This window comes from Brachyistius frenatus, unplaced genomic scaffold (genome assembly GCF_029030835.1).
Source record: "Brachyistius frenatus isolate BFR_SWC_R1_liver_20210118 unplaced genomic scaffold, ASM2903083v1 Contig_175, whole genome shotgun sequence".
NCBI classification, from domain to species: domain Eukaryota; kingdom Metazoa; phylum Chordata; class Actinopteri; family Embiotocidae; genus Brachyistius; species Brachyistius frenatus.
In genome coordinates, this window is record NW_027210774.1 from 306,142 (window position 1) to 325,000 (window position 18,859).

The 18,859-nt window shown below is 40.7% G+C and overlaps 1 protein-coding gene across 1 annotated transcript in view; it reads right to left on the minus strand.

Annotated features, from left to right (window-relative positions):
• eipr1 (EARP complex and GARP complex interacting protein 1) overlaps positions 1-18,859 on the minus strand; it is a 61,973-nt gene that overhangs the window by 24,161 nt on the left and 18,953 nt on the right. Inside the window, exons 6-7 of the mRNA XM_069717457.1 lie at positions 11,396-11,495; positions 2,628-2,764 (exon numbers count right to left, since the gene is read on the minus strand). Coding sequence (XP_069573558.1) covers positions 2,628-2,764; positions 11,396-11,495 — 237 coding nt within the window. The remainder of the gene's footprint in view (positions 1-2,627; positions 2,765-11,395; positions 11,496-18,859) is intronic.

Sequence of the window (18,859 nt, forward strand, 5' to 3'; positions counted from 1 at the left end):
AAGAGGGGTGAATACTTTTTATAGGCATTATATATCTCATTTCTTTTCTATATTTTTAAATGTTCCTTTATATCTGTTTTATGTTTTTATATCTGTTTTTATGTGAAACACTGCATGTAATGCTCTTGCTGTAAAGCACTTTGAGCTGCATTTCTTGTATGAAAGGTGCTATTCAAATAAAGTTTATTATTATTATTTTATTATTATTATCCATCCATCCTGACCACCTCACTTCTTACTTTGCTCTAGAATTTTGTATTTATGGCAACCAGATGGCACAACTAGGGGTCATAATCATTTTTTTTCATGCACAATCTTTTACCCTCTCACCAGCAAACCTGATTGTTCAGTTAAACATTCTTTAAAACCAAACAACTTTATTTCATTCTTTATTCTAGTTGGATCTCAATGTTTCCAATGATGTCATCAAATGTGTCATGATAAATTTTGGGATAGAAATTTGAAAAGGGTGCTTAAATATGCAGTTTTGAGATTGTAAATTCCAGCAATAAACATGAAATTGCTTCTATAAATGTCTGGAACAAACTGGAATACATGTGTGATACTGTTCTGTAGTGTGGAATATTATAATTTTCCAATCTTAGAGCTATTAAAGGGAAAAAACAAAAGGAGGAAACTGCATGGTAGGGTACTAAAGATGGACAAAAAATGAGAATGTCATCCCAGTGTTAGACAATTTTGACATTTTTGTTCAAAACCACAGCGTTGTACACCCTCTACTGGTTGCAGCTGCAGTACCTCCAGATATTAAGGGGGTGTTTTCACCAGAGATGAGACTGTGGTCTCTGCTAACAAGCCTTGGACTGCCAGCACCTCCTTCTCTTTGTGCCCACAGCTAAATCAGCACTGTTGCAACTTTCAAAATAGCGCAGCGGGAGGAGAACGGCCAAAATGGGTTGGGCAGGAACTCTTTAATTTGTTATGGGACTGACAGGGAGTAATATCAATGATTCAACTATCTTATCTGGGCCTGTGATACGCATCTTGTAAATACATTCTCACTCTCCCTTCTCTCTCTCTCCTTCACCGAGCGCCTCTCTCAAGCTCTTCGGCACTTTGCTGTTATCATGGCGATCGATTGTGAGGTGATTATTATTCCTGAAGCGCAGCCCACACGTACACACATGCTGACCTCACTCATCAAGTACCTCACAAACACAGGAAATGCAAACAAAACACACACACACACACACACACACACACACACACACACACACACACACACACACACACACACACACACACACACACACACGCTGCAATCCATGCACAAACACACAGTTAGAGGTTGTAAGGTGGGCTGCTGGTAACCTGCAGTTACAAGGTTAATATGTGGTAGTACACATGTTCCATGTCAAGCAGGAACATTAATGTTCCACTGCCTTGCACGAGTATAACAATGCACTTCATTCAATTCAAGAAAGACCACAGGACTGTAAACCAAATGAGTTATAGCAAGACAACTCTACCAGGTAATAAATAGCATTACAATTCCAAGGAAAAGATTATCCCAGTTGGACATTTCTGACGGTCCATTACACATATTTTCTGGACAAACACAGAACTCAGAATTTGCATAAATTTTTTTAGCATTGTGTGCTTTTTTTTTCTATGATAAATTGCACTGTTATTAGTAGAATACTATGGAGAAGCTAAATGTAGCAAATATGTTGGTTTTTTTTTAGCAATGTGCTTGTGATGGATATGATTTAATATATTTCACAGAGTGGTTAAGTCCCTGGGTGCCATCAGCAGTGAACCCCTGATTCAATTTTGGGCCTGCCAGATATTTAATGCATGTCATTTCTCTGCTCTCTTTAAAAGAGGAAATGTGATCGAGCATTCAACGCCAGCTTTCACTACTTGATACCAGACTTTTTGGCTCTTGGCAGAGTCTAGGCCAAGAGCCATCGTCAAGAAGCAACAACTGGTAGCCTTTTATCAACAGCATTCCCTGCACTGGTTAATTTAAAACTGAAATGTTGTCACTCAGCATGATGAGTCAAATTAAATGCATATGTCTGTGTACTGCATTAAAATGTCTTGTAATGATATGTAAACACCCACTGAAATGGTTAAGCTCCGAGAGTTTAACTTCCACGAATCGTACATGACGCACTTCTGTCAGATGTAATGCAGGCTGTTTAAACATCCAACTGGCTGTAAGTCAGATGTACGTGAAAAATATAAAAAGTGCCTTAATACTGAGTGGCAAAGCTTTACAAAAAAAACGTGGCAGAAAAAGGTAACAAAATGTCTTCTGTTTAAATTCTTAATCACCACTACCAGCAAACAGTGCTTTTAAATTCTTCTTCCTGGCACTGGCTTAACGGCAGCGCAGCATTATTGACCAGATGTGTTTTCATCAACTGGGGAAACTGTAAGTCTTCAAATTTCCAAAGAAATGATCAATACAGTGAAATAGGATAAGAGGTCTCTACAAAATAAAAGAAAAATAGGCCTTTCCCTTAAATAATAAAGTATTAAAGTATCCATATCAGGATTTGCAGAAAAGGCTCTGGTTCGAAAATGTTAAATAAGATATAAAACTGTAAAATGTATTGGAATATTGTATTTTCTGACTAGTCCTTGGTAAAATAGCTCACCTCATAGTGCGAAGGTCCCAGCCTCGTATGGCGGTGTCATTTGCGGTGGCAAGCTGGCTGCAGTTGTGGTGGGGGCTCCACTTGCCAGAGGTGAACCTCAGTTGACCTTTACCCTCAAGGGTGGCGGTGCTGGAGACCTGCGGAGGACAATGACACCTTCATTAACATCTCTGAGCATGGAGGTGAATTTTATCCAAATATCTGTGACAGGTTCCGCCAGTACAGTGCATTCAATCAGCATAATGAGGCCTTATTAGAAGTAATTTTCTCTGCAGGCCACACTCAAGTCTGCAATTGTTCATTATGAATCTGTAGTAATATTTTTGGCATTACTGGCACACCAACTGCCTGACGATTTATACCATGTTAAAACATGCACACTCACGCCAACATATTCTCTATTTAGTCTGTCATTAATGTGTATTTGCAATGAAATCTGGTCTGATTCAGTCCGCGATACTAATTTAAGGCAGCTCTAAACAAATAGTTTTATATTAGGAATGAATCAGTTCATAATCTGTAATGTGAAACAAGTAACAACCCCACAAAAACACCCACAAAGCTCTACAGTTCCCCTCTTCTGGAGAGCTTTTTTAGCCTCGTTTAGCTCACCATTTTTGTTTACTAGTCCACATACTGAAATTAAAATGAATAGAAAACTGAATGCTTTAGTGAGTCATTGTGTTCATTTCAGACTCATTGGTGTGTGTGTGTGTGTGTGTGTGTGTGTGTGTGTGTGTGTGTGTGTGTGTGTGTGTGTGTGTGTGTGTGTGTGTGTGTGTGTGTGTGTGTGTGTGTGTTTTATTTTATTTTGCCCTAACCAGTAATCTGTGGGTGACGTAGCCATCCAACTGTAATTTTCACTCGTAAAATTTGTGGTAGTGGTTGCTAGAAAATATCTAAAACAGCTTGACAAAATTGCTCGACATATTCTTTTTGAGGTATGTCAGATGTTGTGTTTTCAGCTTGTAATGCTGCCCCCATGTGACCAAAAGATCAATTAGTGCATTTGGTTACTTTTGTATCAACTGTCAAGTTGACTATGAGCGGCAGAACATTTAAGACTGATTCGAGTTGAAAGCTGAATCAAAGCAGTTTAAACTCATTTCAATTTATTGTAACGTCTTTGGAATCCAAAAATTAAAGGAGTTTAGCTGAAAGGCAGTCAGGTTAAATTGCAACGTTTAAGACTCTTCAAACAAGACGACATGCTTGTCATTGGATATTTATCAAACCTGCTACATATATTTCACAGGGCAACAATGAAGGTGAAATTAATCAAAGTCAAAATGCTTCAAGGATTTTGAATTATAAAGCACTTCATCAGGCTACTTTAAAAATGGAATCCAATTAATTCAGCGAGCTGGCTTTGGAAATGATTATCTTTCCCTTAAACTATGATGCATCTAACAATTCTAAAAAGGAGCACCACACTAGTCCATTTTTCTCCGCTTTCTATCTGCAGGTTTTTATCCTCATCTTCCTCCCTCTCCCATTTCACTCTCTCTCCCATCTCTGCCTGTTGGAGCAAGGATCATCGATCGCCCCGTCACCACACAGCTCCCTGGTACACTCTCATTATTTCAGCAAGAGAGGACAGAGGGGGAGAGAAAAGAGAAGAGGGAGGCTGACTGAGCAGGAGGGAGGCAGAGAGGAAGCCTGAGAAGAAGATAAAAAAAAAAAAAAAGCAGTGAGGAGGAGAACAAAGTGGGTAAAAAGGGGAAGATAGGAAAGGAATCCAAAGAAAAGAGGGAAAGAAATGAGGCAGAGGAGGGGTAGAAGATAATATATATAGGGTGGTATTTGTGTCCTTAATGTAAAATTCCACAACTGTTCTATTATATATGTTCTTTACTAAAAGAGAAGACTTCCATAAACAAAAGACATCTGCTTCTTCAAAATGGTACTTTATATGATATTTTAAAACATTTGTAACATCAGGTTAACATTAGTTAGTGAGCATTAGATGACCTGCACCTGATAGCTACCCCAGTATTGTAACTGTTGGCCTGGGATGACTTGGCTCAGATCTGGTACCTGCTGTAACGGTTGTTCATATTAATAAAATCTTCAACCCCAAATATGTGATTTTAGGGAAGCATCAATGTGATCCTTTGAATTTGTAATAACATTTTTACTGACCTGTCGAATTCAATTATGTATTGTCCAATGTGACTATCAACATTAACATACGTTGTTGTTGTTGTTTTTTAATTTAAAAGTTGTTTATGTTGAATGAATGTACATAGTCATTTAGTGGGTTGCCAAATCTGTGTGTTCTGAAGTGATTCTGAAGCCCAATATATCAATGACTTGATGATATACAGATTTTAATATTTTAGGTATAAGATTGGTACACACTATCAGAATTAGTATTGGTTGAGGAAAAGGTGATGGTGGATTACTAACATATATAAACATGTTTGCAAAAAAATTCACAAATGTCTACACCTCTTCTCAACCTTATCCTTTGGTGACGTTTTCGTAATGCAATGGATGTCTGGGTGAAATTGAATATTGAAAGGCATCACTTTAAGAGAGATTTGATTGAATTTCAACACATTAGCAAATGATGGCAATTGGAGCTTTGTGCAATTTATTGGCAGTCACGCCTAATCAGACTTGATTGACTACATTTGTATATAAATATGCATGTACATGCACATATACATACACATATATATATACACATGTCCTTGAGTGTAGGATGAGTCCTCAAAATATTTTACGGGAAAAGAAAGGACAGGGATGTTTAAAGGTTTCGGACATACATTTGCTACATAGGCTACCAAGAAATAGAAGAGCAGTTAACACAGGGATACATGACAAGATTTTTAGTTTTATATCATTCTCAGCAGGCACAGTCAGGCTTCCATTGTGAAGGGAATTCTGTTGGGAAAACCAACTCAAAATAACAGCGAATCACTCTATTGGTTGCCTTTGCAAGCAGCTTGATATGACCTAGTTATGTTTCATTGTAACAGTGGTAATCACATGAGTAAAAAAAAAAAAAAAAAAAAAAAAAAAGGAGCTTTGCTGACGAAGTTCTGGAGCTACAAAGTCAGCGTAAGGAGGACGTCGTGGTGGATGGACAGGTTAACTAAACACTGGACTTCATTATGGGAGGCAGCTGTTGAACTCTCGTTTCCAACCGAAACACCACATTCTTTTTAACCGTGAACAATGACAAGTAAGGTCTTCTATCTTCACCCAAATGCGAAGCTTTCCCTAAACCTACCGAGTTCATTTAGTGCCCATTCATACACCAATCGGAGGTGAAAAACGTTACATTACGCTCCCATGGATCATATGGTATTCAGAGGTATAGGGACAAATGATCTCTCAGACTGGAGGACTTGTGGGGATTAATCGGTTAGATTAGATTGACTGAAAAATGAATCAGTAACAGTTTTAATAAATGATTCTTAATTATATTTTGCCACCTATACTTCATACAGCTGGTAGAGGCACTATATCAAGGAAAATGCTCAGGGTTGTACTCGGTGGGTCCTGACATCTCATGCTTCTTCGAGATGGAGGGTTTGTTGCAGAAACACCAACTATAGCAAAGTATAAAACAACCTGTGCAACATATTCTGCAATCTTACTGCAAGGTGAGACATTTCTCAGGTTTGCAGATAGTCCCTGAATACTTCAAAGAACTGACACAGTTCCCTGACTTTCTGTCGCTGCGTAAACTCCGTGATCAGTGGGAGGACTGCAGTAAGGCTCTTGATGCACTAATGGTACGACAGCAAAGCCAGAGCTTCGTGCATCCCAGGTTCCCAGCTTTATTAGTGCACTAACCAAATTAGGGCCCCTAAATCGGCAGTACACACAACACTAGGGGACACGTTCATTTAGGACACAAGCGGCACTAATGCAAAGCTATCTGTCAAATCGCCATGCATTTATGCTTCTTCTACACTGCATAAAGGTGTGTGTGTGTGTGTGTGTGTGTGTGTGTGTGTGTGTGTGTGTGTGTGTGTGTGTGCCTGTGTGAGCAGTTGTGCAAGGCGAGGTGTGTGGGTGTTCTGTGAGCCAGCGGAGATGTTCTCACTCAATTCTACCAGCAAGTCTAATTGATGAGCCATGCGCATGTAGACACACACGCATAAACACACAAATCTTCCTTCAAAACAATGCACACTGTTACGCTTATACACACGGCCCTTTTTTACATGTGCACACACACCCACACACACACACACACACACACACACACACACACACACACACACACACACACACACACACACACACACACACACACACACACACTAATCTAGGCCAGGCCCTTGAGAGAGAGACACATCCACACTGCAGCTGGACATGGCTTGAGATGAACACATCTCCCTCTGACAGACGGAGAGAGGAACGGGAGAGAGGAGAGTGGAAATAGGGAGGAGGGAGGGAAAGCAGGAGATTAGCATTCTCATCAGCGCTGGAGGAATTTGTCTTGGCTGCCAAGCTCTTTCTCCTCTTTCTCATTCCCTTTCTCCTCATCAAGCCCACTCTCTTTCCTTTATCCATATTCGCTTTTTCTCCATCCTAATCTTCATCTTTCCAATCAGCAGGGGCCTTCATCGCTGCTTTTTTCTCTATCCTCCCTTTCTCATTATATTCCTTTCCTGCGCATTACTTTCCACCTCTCTCCTTCTCCCTTGATGCAGGATTTAATAGCTGCGTTGTCCAGTGTCTGTGTCAGAGTATTGGATCAACACCCTGCACATCTCTGTGGTTTTTAATATTGGTTTAGATTTGAAAATCCTCTAGTGTGCACCATACACACACACACGTTTGTGGAGCCGTCCTTATTAGGACATTGCATTGACTTCCATTTATTGTGAACAGCCTTACCCAAACCCCAACCTTTACCACTTCATGCCACTAACCTTAACCTAACCCCAATTCCCAGTTCACCCCTCACCTGAACTAAGACCTCACAAATGACTTTTTGCCTCATTAGGACAAGGCATTGATCCCTATGAGGATGACAGGTCCTGACAAGGTCAATGTTTAGACCAGAATAGGTTGTAAGGAGGTACCAAAAACGTGAACACACACGTTGCCAAGAAAAGATACACTGAATTGATCTCAAACTGAACAAATACATGTTGAAATGTTAAACGCACTAAGTGCTGACACAAGCGATGAGGGAATAGAGAAATTCATTCATGTTTGAGTACTTGTCACACATTGATGATGTCATGTTAATAAAAGTTCAATTAAAATGATCACATTTATTTTGGGTCATTTAACATTAGTTCCCTTAGACAGTAAATGTAATTATTTAAACGCCAGTTTGACATATTCACTCTTGAGAGGTTAGCACCGCCAGATCTGGCTTATCCGACACATTAACACGTTCCAATGTGAACACAATAGTGCGGTTGGCCATGTTCTCAGCCAGCTGAATAATGAAATGTTTGTTCATCGTTACATTAAAGTGTGCTGTGTCTAAACCCAAAACAAACTTTAGAAGTGGCGCAATTTGCCTAAAAATTCAATGCAAAGACTTAACTCGCTCTGGGGGGACACAAATTGAAGTACAATACAAAGGTACAAGTTAAAAGTTTGCTTTTACTGGAGTGAATATCTAAGGTAATTCTACCTTGTAACAATTTTATTTGTGTTATTTAACCAGGCTTCTATTAGAAACCACCATTTATATGTTTATGCACCCCAGTTGTTTTTTTTGTTTTGAGACTTTATGGTATGCTACTTTTTTTTTTTACCTTTGGTTTAACAGACATCCTTTAATGTCACCGTTCCCTGTTTTTAGTTTATGGACACACATAAAAGCGTGGATCAGAAAGTTCTGAGACTGCTCCTGCTTCACATGCACAGAGAACAAAGAAGCTATACCCTCCATGACTATGCCAAGTTTTGTCGCTTGATCAAAATCAGCACCTGAATTACTTTGATGTGCTCTCTCTGCTCAAGTTTCAGATGCGTAAGCAAATCGCTGACACACCTGAACCACTGCTCACAAAACCCTGTGAAACTCTGGTGCTGATTTTGATCAAGTAATGAAACCTGGAGTTCAGTTTGTGATCCACCGCCGTACTTACGAAAAAACACACATATGAATCAATAGACAAATAAACAATCGAATAATCACGATTAAAGAAAAGGTTTGAGATCTGGAAGGGGTTTCCTCCCACCAAAATGTCCACCTCACTGCAAATTATATGTAAGGGTTTGCAATATTAATGAATGTATGTGTGAATTATGTAAAATGGTCAACACAACACATTTTAAAACAGTCATAAAACCCTTTTCATTTTGCCAACACAGATGGAACAAGATTAGTCAACCTGGAACCTGGAGATCACCCCAAACTCATTATACAACAAGTAGTTCCGACCCAGCGATCTGATTGGTCAACTGTACATTTGGAATGTGCTCAAATCACCATAAAGCACATCCTGCTCATCACTTGAAATATTACTCCGCATTCTCGCTGGAAATATATAATTGGAATCGAATTTCATACAAGATGCAGTATAATGTTGTTTTACTTTTTTGGTACATTTGGTGAAACCGGGTCTCTTTTGGTCCTTATTTGTCGCTCTGAGCACTTTTATGTACCACGGATAGTCGGGCACTTAAAATGATAGTGGCGGCTAGCTCGACCGGTTCTGTTTTAAGACATGACAGGGTGCTAAAATCTTAAAAAATACATGAGTCCATCAATATCTTTTTTCAGCGGATATCTTACTTACAACCAGATTGAGCGAGTTAAGCAGTTTAGTAGTTCTATGTGCTGTATATATTCAGTCTGAGAAACCATCTCTAGAAAGCAATGAAACGGACTAGATCTCGTCTCCGTTGCTAGTGTCGTTACTAAGCCTCGGCCTACTGGAGTGGTAAACATTGCATACATTACATTCGCTTGTACTGTCGCGACTGATTGTTTTCCAGTTGTTAGTCATACCCCATGTATTGCCATGGAAACGGAGATCACACTAACATAAAAGTTTTGTATTTTGAGAGCGAATTAGATGGTAACTTGTTGTATAATCGCAAAATATTACACTCGCAAGCGCCTCGGTCCTGACCGCATCACTGTCGTGCCAATGATCACGTTAAAGCACACCCTCTCGTGTAATATTGCGTAAATGTAGAATGTGAAAGAAGGATAATCGATTATTTAAGAACAGACACAGCGCACACACACACACACTTGACAACAAGAGACAGAGAAAGCGAGGCGGCCATGTGCATGTGTTTATCCACACTAGTGAAGGGGCCAGATTACTGAGATCAAATGTATACACACACACACACACACACACACACACACACACACACACACACACACACACACACACACACACACACACACACACACACACACACACACACACACACACTTGTAATTATTAGGTATGGGGCCAGGCTGCCCTTTATGTGAATCCCTCAATGAGTGCATGAATCACTAATGACTCATCTATATTCTCCATCAGTCATGACTTCTAATGGAACAACACACACACGCCCATGAAAGCATGGGCTGACACACACACACACACACACACACACACACACACACACACACACACACACACACACACACACACACACACACACACACACACACACACACACACACACACACACACACACGTTATTACTTCTTGCTCGCATACATGCACACCTGAAACACACCATTATTTTGAGGCTTTAAATACATAATGGGCATTTTAAGTGCAAAGTTGGCAGGTTAGAAATGGGGAATTTACAGTGAAGAGTCTCTTCACCTTGCATTAGGAAGGACACAGCTACAAAGCAAATCAACCAAAAGTATTTACACACATTGCAGTTTCATTGTGAGCCCCTTTATTTTGGTGTATTAAAAGCCAACAGTGTAAATTCTGCAGGCTGGGGACACTTTGACAGTCAACTCTGTGGCAACAGTTGGTGTTTGACCCTTTTCTGTTTCAACCTGACAGTTTTCAAGAACAAAGTCAAAAATTTGGCTGACCTCAACCCCATCCAACACTTTTGGGGATGAACTGCTATTCCGACTGTGAGACACATTTTACAGGAAAATTGCAGTTTATTTCAACCCAATATATTTGCCCTAAATGTGTCTGACTCTTTGGTGGATGCCAATTATGCACTCACTGCCTCCACTGTGGAAAATTGGGGAAATAAGGACTCACCCGCAGAAGCATAAGAATCAGGGTAACGTTCAGTCCTTGGTAGAAACTAACTAATAGCAACACATACAGAACAAATTTATGAAGTGTACACATATCACCCACATTTTTGCAATGAGACCTTCAAACCACAACAATTGGGTATAATGTCCCGGTGGCCACATACATTTCTGTATGTTTCAGGCGAAACACAACATGGAAGCAGCGATGAAGAGAGCCGGAACATCTTCCCTCTTATTACCACAGTGGGAGAGACTTGAACAGAAAATATTCAAAGGCACCACAGCTCAGATCTACCCAGATACTGTGTGTGTGTGTGTGTGTGTGTGTGTGTGTGTGTGTGTGTGTGTGTGTGTGTGTGTGTGTGTGTGTGTGTGTGTGTGTGTGTGTGTGTGTGTGTGTGTGTGTGTGTGTGTGTGTGTGTGTGTAAGTGTATGAGACAGAATGAATAGTGGACACTCTGCTGTTGTCACAGACAGAGGATATGTGTGTCCGATAACACCAAGGAGATATGGTGGTTATCAAATAATGAGTTAGCTATTGTATAATATGGTGTGCGTCTCTGAATGCACTGTGGTTTACAATTTGTGTGTGTCTTACTGTGGCCTGTGTGGAGCTCTCCTCCAGGTCCCAGAGTAGCGCATGATTATCAGCCAATGAAATCACACGCTTGCCGTCCCCCATGGGCTCCCACAGCACACTGTAAATACACAAAAACACACATAAGCACACACAAAACCACAGAGTCACGGTCAATTAGAAAGCACATGTTGGTCAAACATGTATATATGCTGCAAGAGACTAAGATTTCACGATTGCTAGGTACAGAACCATGGTCACAGCTAAACCCGTTGCAAACATCTGTAGATAATATCAAGGAATGCATACAGATCTGTCCTGTATGTACAGTGTCAACATGGAATTTGTAGCATTTTCTACAAATTTACAAAGTATACATTTGTCAAGTTTAATGTCGATGTTATTCGATATTTTCACTGTCAATAAATCCCATTGAAATGAAAATTTAAAAAAACAAATTAATGGAAAACTCAGACCGAAAACAGGCCAGCATTAAAACAGCACAGCAGACTCCATTAGTGGAGGCATGCTTTTTAAGGAAACAGTAAAACATTAAAATACCATTCATATTTGGAGAAACAGATTAATGTGTCACTAAAACACAGCACAATGGTTTAGTAACACTTATAGATTTAAAACTTAATACAGTTATCATGGCAGCTAGTTTATGTTTTGACACAATGATCACAATGTAAATAAGATATCCTACCAGGAATGTGGGCTATTTGACTGGCCATAACAGTATGGTGCAGCAAACATTGAGCCAGGCAGACTGGTGACATTATTTTCTAATGTATATTTTTTATTCTGGGTAGCTTCACTGCAAGGTCTCTTTTATGGGAATTGGTGTTAAGGGCGCTCAAGGGCACAACAGTAGTGGTGATGAGGAAAGGGCAACTGTTGCTTTTACACTTCCCAACCCAGATTTATTCAAGCTGGTTTGGGGAGACTGGCGACTTCTACTTACAAGCTCGATTCGTTAACCTTAAGGTCACTACTGCCACCAATTGAATGACAGGGCTGCATTTTTTCCAAGCTTCCAAATCTTTATTAAGCAATACGTCCCTTAAGACGTTTTGTGTGACATAAGGCTGGTATGAACAATGGGAATTACACCCAAGACTAAGTGAACTTAGACCGTGAAAATATATACTGGGTAGGTTTAACTTATTTATATGTTGAATTTATTTACTTCTTTAGCCGCTACTTTTCTGATCATTTCTTTTAGGGAAATGCTTTCTGGGCCAGTGTGCACCATGTGATGAATATGGAAGTCGTAGTCATGACGTTGGTCACTATGCCAAAATCACTGCACAGACCAGTGCTGTTCCTGGGGCCTTGGTTCACACTAGCATGCTGAATTTGGTCACGTATAATGCTTATCATTTTTGCCATCCTAGGTTGTGTTAGCAATAAACACAAACTACAGTTGAGCATGATGCAAATTGGCATTACCTATATACAGTCCTAGCTTAGCATAGCTAGTCTGGGCTCATTCAAAGTTGAAAAAAAAGCCTGTTTACACCTAAAGCTAAATTATTGACACAATGTAATTTGTTTGATTCATTCATAAACATAGATATACACATGGTTATTTGTGGACTCACAGGCAGCTACATGCTAGGGAACACCTGTGTTGTGATCGCAGACTGTACATAAAAATGGACGAAGCTACTTGTAGTCGTATGTTGTGGTGGCGGGGTGTGGTTAGCTCAGTTGCAGGAGGTAGAGAGTGGGAGGAGTGGTTCAGGGAACGGTGCCGGGAAGGTGTGATGAGCACAGCTGAGCCGAATATGAACTGATGAGCGCAGCTGAGCTGGATGTGAACTGATGAGCTCTCCCCTATAAAGGGGAGCAGGGAGAAGGAGGCGAGAGACAGCGTTTGCACAGAGACATTGTTGTGTGGGCCGGGCAAATAAAGGCATTTTACACCCGAACGTCTGACTGAGCGCGTCATCTGTCCCCAAGGAACCCCCGCGGTAGCTCAGACGTGTTACATGTGTATTCTTAGAAAGTATGCATTCTGTAAGGGGACCTAACCAGACCTGACACACTGCAGCCCTATCCATTTTTCCTAATTCCCTTGATGTTGACTGGATCCCTTGAATGCTTTTGTTTGTTTCCCTTTGCTTGGAGAGGTATAGCAGCTAAATAAAGACAGAAACACCATTGAATGGTAAAAGAAGGAGGACATAACTCAAGTGAGAAAGCAGTGCTTTTAACACCGAGTACCGTCGAATTTAAAAGCAATATGTCAGTGCAATCAAAAACCTGGCAATAAGCTAAATATAACCTTGGCCTGTAAAAGCTGCTATATGCTTGTTAAGGTTTTGATTTAGAGTGAGCTGTGTCTAATCTGAGTTAAAGGATGTAAAATGTCAGAGAGGTGCAGACTTGGCCTTGCTGAAAGGTTTGGTATTTCAGGCTGTCGCAACTTTAAAACTATGGGATATTTACATAGCCACAGTACTCTGAATAGCATGAGCGATTCTCACATTGGGAAACAGACTCAGCGTGACCTCATCCGAGGCTCCTATTGTACTTCTACCTGCCAGGATGGGCTGGAACTGAGCGTGTCAGTGTCCTGGAGTGAAGAGGCCCTTAGGCAGTTGTTGAGCTTTGCACATGTCCTGCAAGTCCAAATCCATTGTGGGTAATGCTGAGTCCCCAACACCTGCCTGAGACACACTCAAGGGTGGGGGTTTTGCAATTTGACCCAAGGGTGCCAATGATGGATTGTTGTCTTCATCTTCGTTGGTGAAGAGGAGCTCTGAACCTAAGTCATCGTCATCACATCTTGTGAGAGCCGGTCATAAGTCTTGAGATGTTTGGCCAAACTCGGCCCAGGTTCTCCGTCAGGGACCAGAGGTACAGGAAGGTCCGTTGGTTGTTGGCTAGCTGCTGCGGAAACCAACACAGGGTAATGGCGGGACAAGTTTGCCTGACGCGCCAGTTTGCGACAGAACACTTTGAGGTCTAGTGTGTGCAATTCTCTGAAGACTCAAGGGCGGCTTGGGTGAGTTTCAAACGGTGACCGACCACACACATTTGGTGAGTGTCCCAGCTTGATATTTTATTGGTACAGGGACAGGCCCTCAAGTGTTTTCTCCTCTGCTTTAGAGGGGGATTTAGAAGTGTCCTTGTAAGCAGGGCTGTTGGTTGTGTCTCAAAGGGTGTCCACCTACAAGTGGCAATACCTAAGATGTATTAACACTTGAGGGAACGGTGAAGGTATAAAGGTGTGCACTGACTTTCAAATCCAGCTGTTAGTACAATTAATATGCACAATTAAGCACAATCACTTCCAAAGTAATCTATGATAAGTATTATTCTAAGTTAACAGGTTCATTGATAGCAGCTACATCAATCCAGAATCAATAGTACTTTCAATAAATGAATCAACCAATAGCGAAAACATTGATCATTACTCAATATTGCTTTGATCAATTAACTCATTACAGTGTCAAATGTAATGTGTGTGAGAGCCCATTCTGCACATCCACCGGAGTTTCTCTTCAGGCTTAAAGGTGGTAAGGCTGCTCAGTTGGTGGGTTAAACAGCGACTGGTTTCTGTGGGGTAGTGGAGGAAACAGGGGAATCAACTTCAGGTGAAAAGGGAGTGGTTCTTCGTGTGGCAGCGGTTATCTTTTCCCATTCATTAACAAAAACGGTGATCCATGTCTTCCTTCCGAAGGTGATAAGAGTTGCAGCTGTCCATCAGCTCCTCTTAGATTGACAACAGTCTGTTTACTCATCGAGCAAAGTGTAAGAACTGTGGCCCCGGCTTGGAAAAAAAAAAAAAGCCTGGATGCTTGAAATTTCGTTCCATCTCTCCTTGCAGCAACGTGAGCTGCACGGAAAGGGCCTATGTGCTGTAATCAGGCTTTCCAGGCCTCTCATTTGAATCCCTCATGTGGTGACCCAACAGCTGTGAGCATTAGATTCGAAAATTATTGCTACCCTACAGCTAATGTTAGACAAGGGTGGCTAGCGTTAGCTTAGAGAAGTACAGTATTGCTACTCTTTATGGGCGGCAGCTCCCGCTACTGTTTAGTGGCAGGTGAGTGAGAGAAATTAACTCGCAAGAAACCGTACAAACAGAGAACAAATCGCCTGGAGACCAAGTTTGCACTTATGTCTTTGGACCCTTAAGCTAAATCCTGGAGAGACAGTTAGGTCTAGAGGTTTGGTTGAAACTTCTTCTCATTGTGCGAACAGGTTTTTTTTAATAACTGTCAGCCCTATTCAAAGGGGGAGACACTAGCATGCTCAGTTAGAGCCAATCCTAGCTGGGAGACTGCAATAGGAGCTTTTGATGAGGTCACACCGAGGGCGTTTCCCAATGTGAGACACAAAATGAATGCTATAAAAGAGAACTGTCATTAGAGGTTTACTAAATGATGCCATTTATTTAAGGAGTTCATCAATTAGACAACTCCATTTTCTTGGACCAATTTGTCAACTTGAAGTAGCAGCAACAATGCCCGTGTTTGTGAAAGAGCGTGTGATAGAGAAGGTGAGTGTTTGGGAGAGATAAAATAAATGACAGAGGAAGGGAGGGAAGACAAAGTTAGAGTTGGCTTTTGGGTTTAATCCAGGTTTCCAATATGCATAGTGCTGTTAGAAACGGTGGAGTGGTAGGGAGAGGAGGGAATAAGGGAAGCAGAGGAAGGGGAGCAGAGTGGTGTTTACAAGGGCTGTAAATTCATGGCTGCTGAGGGACAGCTTTTACTGTTGTCCCAAAGACCAGAAAGTGATGGACTTGGGATGCACAGAAACAAAGCACGCATGCAACACGCACAGCATGCAAACTTCTTTTTGTCAATTAGGAGGTTGTTACACTGACTTAAATTAATACATTACTCACTAATGTGTAACATCAATAACGCAGCTACACAGCCCTTGTTGTATGCAAAAATGCATTGAAAGCTGAAGCTAATGAGGCTTAAGCAGTCTCCCTCATCTATATCTTCATTCTCATAGTTGCATGCATGTAGGCTAATGGCCAACATTCATCATTTCGTTAATTCAAAATGTGATTATTTTCCCCCCAAAAAACACAAAAATTGTTCCTCATGTAACCTAAAAACTCTACTCTTTGAAATCCCAATTTTGATTTTACATGATTTGTAGGAATTGATATGGCTTATTCAGATAAAAGTTTCTTCGGAGGCGCGATGAAACAGTCCAGAGACTGTTGTACACAAATGTAGGTCCGTAATGTGCACAGAGGAGGGCAAAGCAATAACCTTTGTGAGTAAGTATTGATCAACATCAACACCTCTGTTAGATTTGTTTTTGTGACTACGAAGTGACTACTGTTGGCCACAATCCAGTGAGTGTCAAAGAAAACCCACCTGGTTGGGCTCTCGACCAGACGCAACTTCTTCGGTCTTACAGTCACTCTGACAGTGACCTTCTGCCCCTTTTTATTTTCTCTTATGCTACTTTAATGTCTGTCTCATTGCATCACCGCAAAAGGCTTTCTGAGGAATTTCAAGAGTCTATTTTGCCATTGTCCCGAGTTTGACACAAAATTGTATCTGTAGTCCAAAAGACGAGTATAACTCAGGTGCTGATGTTGATCACGTGATGTAACTTGGAGAACTTACTTACAGAAGTTATTGCTTCCCCCTGCTCCATGCCCATTACTGTGCTGTGCTCCATTCATGTGCAATGAAAGCAGTCTTGGAACTTTTTGGGGACACCTCATATTAGCTTTAGCCAAACATTTTGTTTGTGTTTTTGCACACACTTGAATTTTGTCTCATCACGTTACAGTAAAGTCACACCACAACGATATTGTATTAGGATGGATTTGAAAAAAAAAAAAAAAAAAAAAAAAAATGTGAATCTAACATTTAACTATAACCAGGGCAAGCCCCACATCTTGAACAAACACCAACAATGAATGTAATTGACTAGCTTGTTGTCCCCAAATGGAAGTTAAATCCCTCCAAAATGATCGCGTGACCATTATGTTCTCTCAATGTGAATAATATGAGAATGCGTACACACAGACCTTATACAGTAGATGGAGACTGAAGCGTGTCAGACATCGCCTCGTCTTTCTCTCTCTCTTTCTGTCTCTCACTCAAACACGCGCATGCAAATTCCCAGACACATACCTCATCACACCATATGACCGATTAAAATATACTCACCACTTTGGGATTTACACACCGTATGCTTCCCTATACTATCAATTAATTCATGCGATACGGCAATGGAGAGGCAGAGACAGTTGGTACAGTATATTGCATCTCATGTTGCCTTTCTCTCTTACTAAAGACTATAAGTTATATGCATTTGACCTTGAAGCTCTGCAGAAAGCCAGCAAACAGGCAACTAGAATGGTATGTAAATACTGTTGGGGAGAGCTAAGGAGGTTTTACAGCCCCATATATCTAAGTCTTAAACAGAGGCACACTGCCCTCCCTCTCTTCCTCTCTATGTCTCTCGCTCTTCATGGTTGTTTTTTTTCCCCCACATTGCTGTTTTGCATCCACATGAGTTTAACCCCAGTCCCTCCAGTATGTCTGTATGTACCCATATGTGGGTTTTATTAGGGGTTCAAGCAGCATAGCTGTGCGGAACCCTCTTGCCTTTGTTCTGATTATTCTTATTGTCTTATTGTTCTGATTATTCTTTTTTTTTTTTTCCCGCTAAAATTGAATGGAAACATGTCACTTTGGTTTAAAGGGCAATGACTGTTTTAAAAGGGAGCAAAAAAAGATTCGCCTGGCATCTGCAATTCGTTCTATTATTATTGTCACCCTTAATCACTCCTGGGTATTTTCCATTAGCTAAGACTAACAATGAAATCATTAGGGTGCAATATTTTTTCATTGACTACCACTTTTGCCGATTACAATGGCAAACACCCCTGGTGGCACATAATGTTATCGGCTGTTGCTGATCAACAGTAATGCCATTTCTTGTTAATGTGCCATCTTCAAGTCGGTGTCTATATTCGGGCAAAATGCTTTTTTTGGACGGGAAATCAGCATAAAACCGTAATTGGTCTTTGAGTTTTTGTAGTTTGAAAAGACCAACAAAGTAATGACTAATCTAGAGATGTTTCCTTGCCAGTTTCCAGGAGTATACATTTGTCATATCAATATTCTGATCTCATAAACAAAATCATTTTGAATGAAAACCCTCAGTATTTGGAACAAGTAGGTCATGAAAAAGTCATGTGTGGAAAGTAAAGCTGTATTCAACTCCTGTCCTGAAATTACTGTACCTGGGCAGCTATGCAGAGGTGAGAGACAGTGTGAGGTTCTATGAAATAACTACTTTATAACAACGTTTGATTTCTGAACTGGTTGGACAGCATGCAAGATTTTTAAGAGACCCCAACCCCTATGAGACAAGATATTTTTTGATAATCCCACGGCTGTTTAACTGATTTATTGGGGTTAAGAAGTGTCAGAATTTTAAACGTATAAAGGAACAATTGTTCCCTCAGTTTGCCTGAAAATT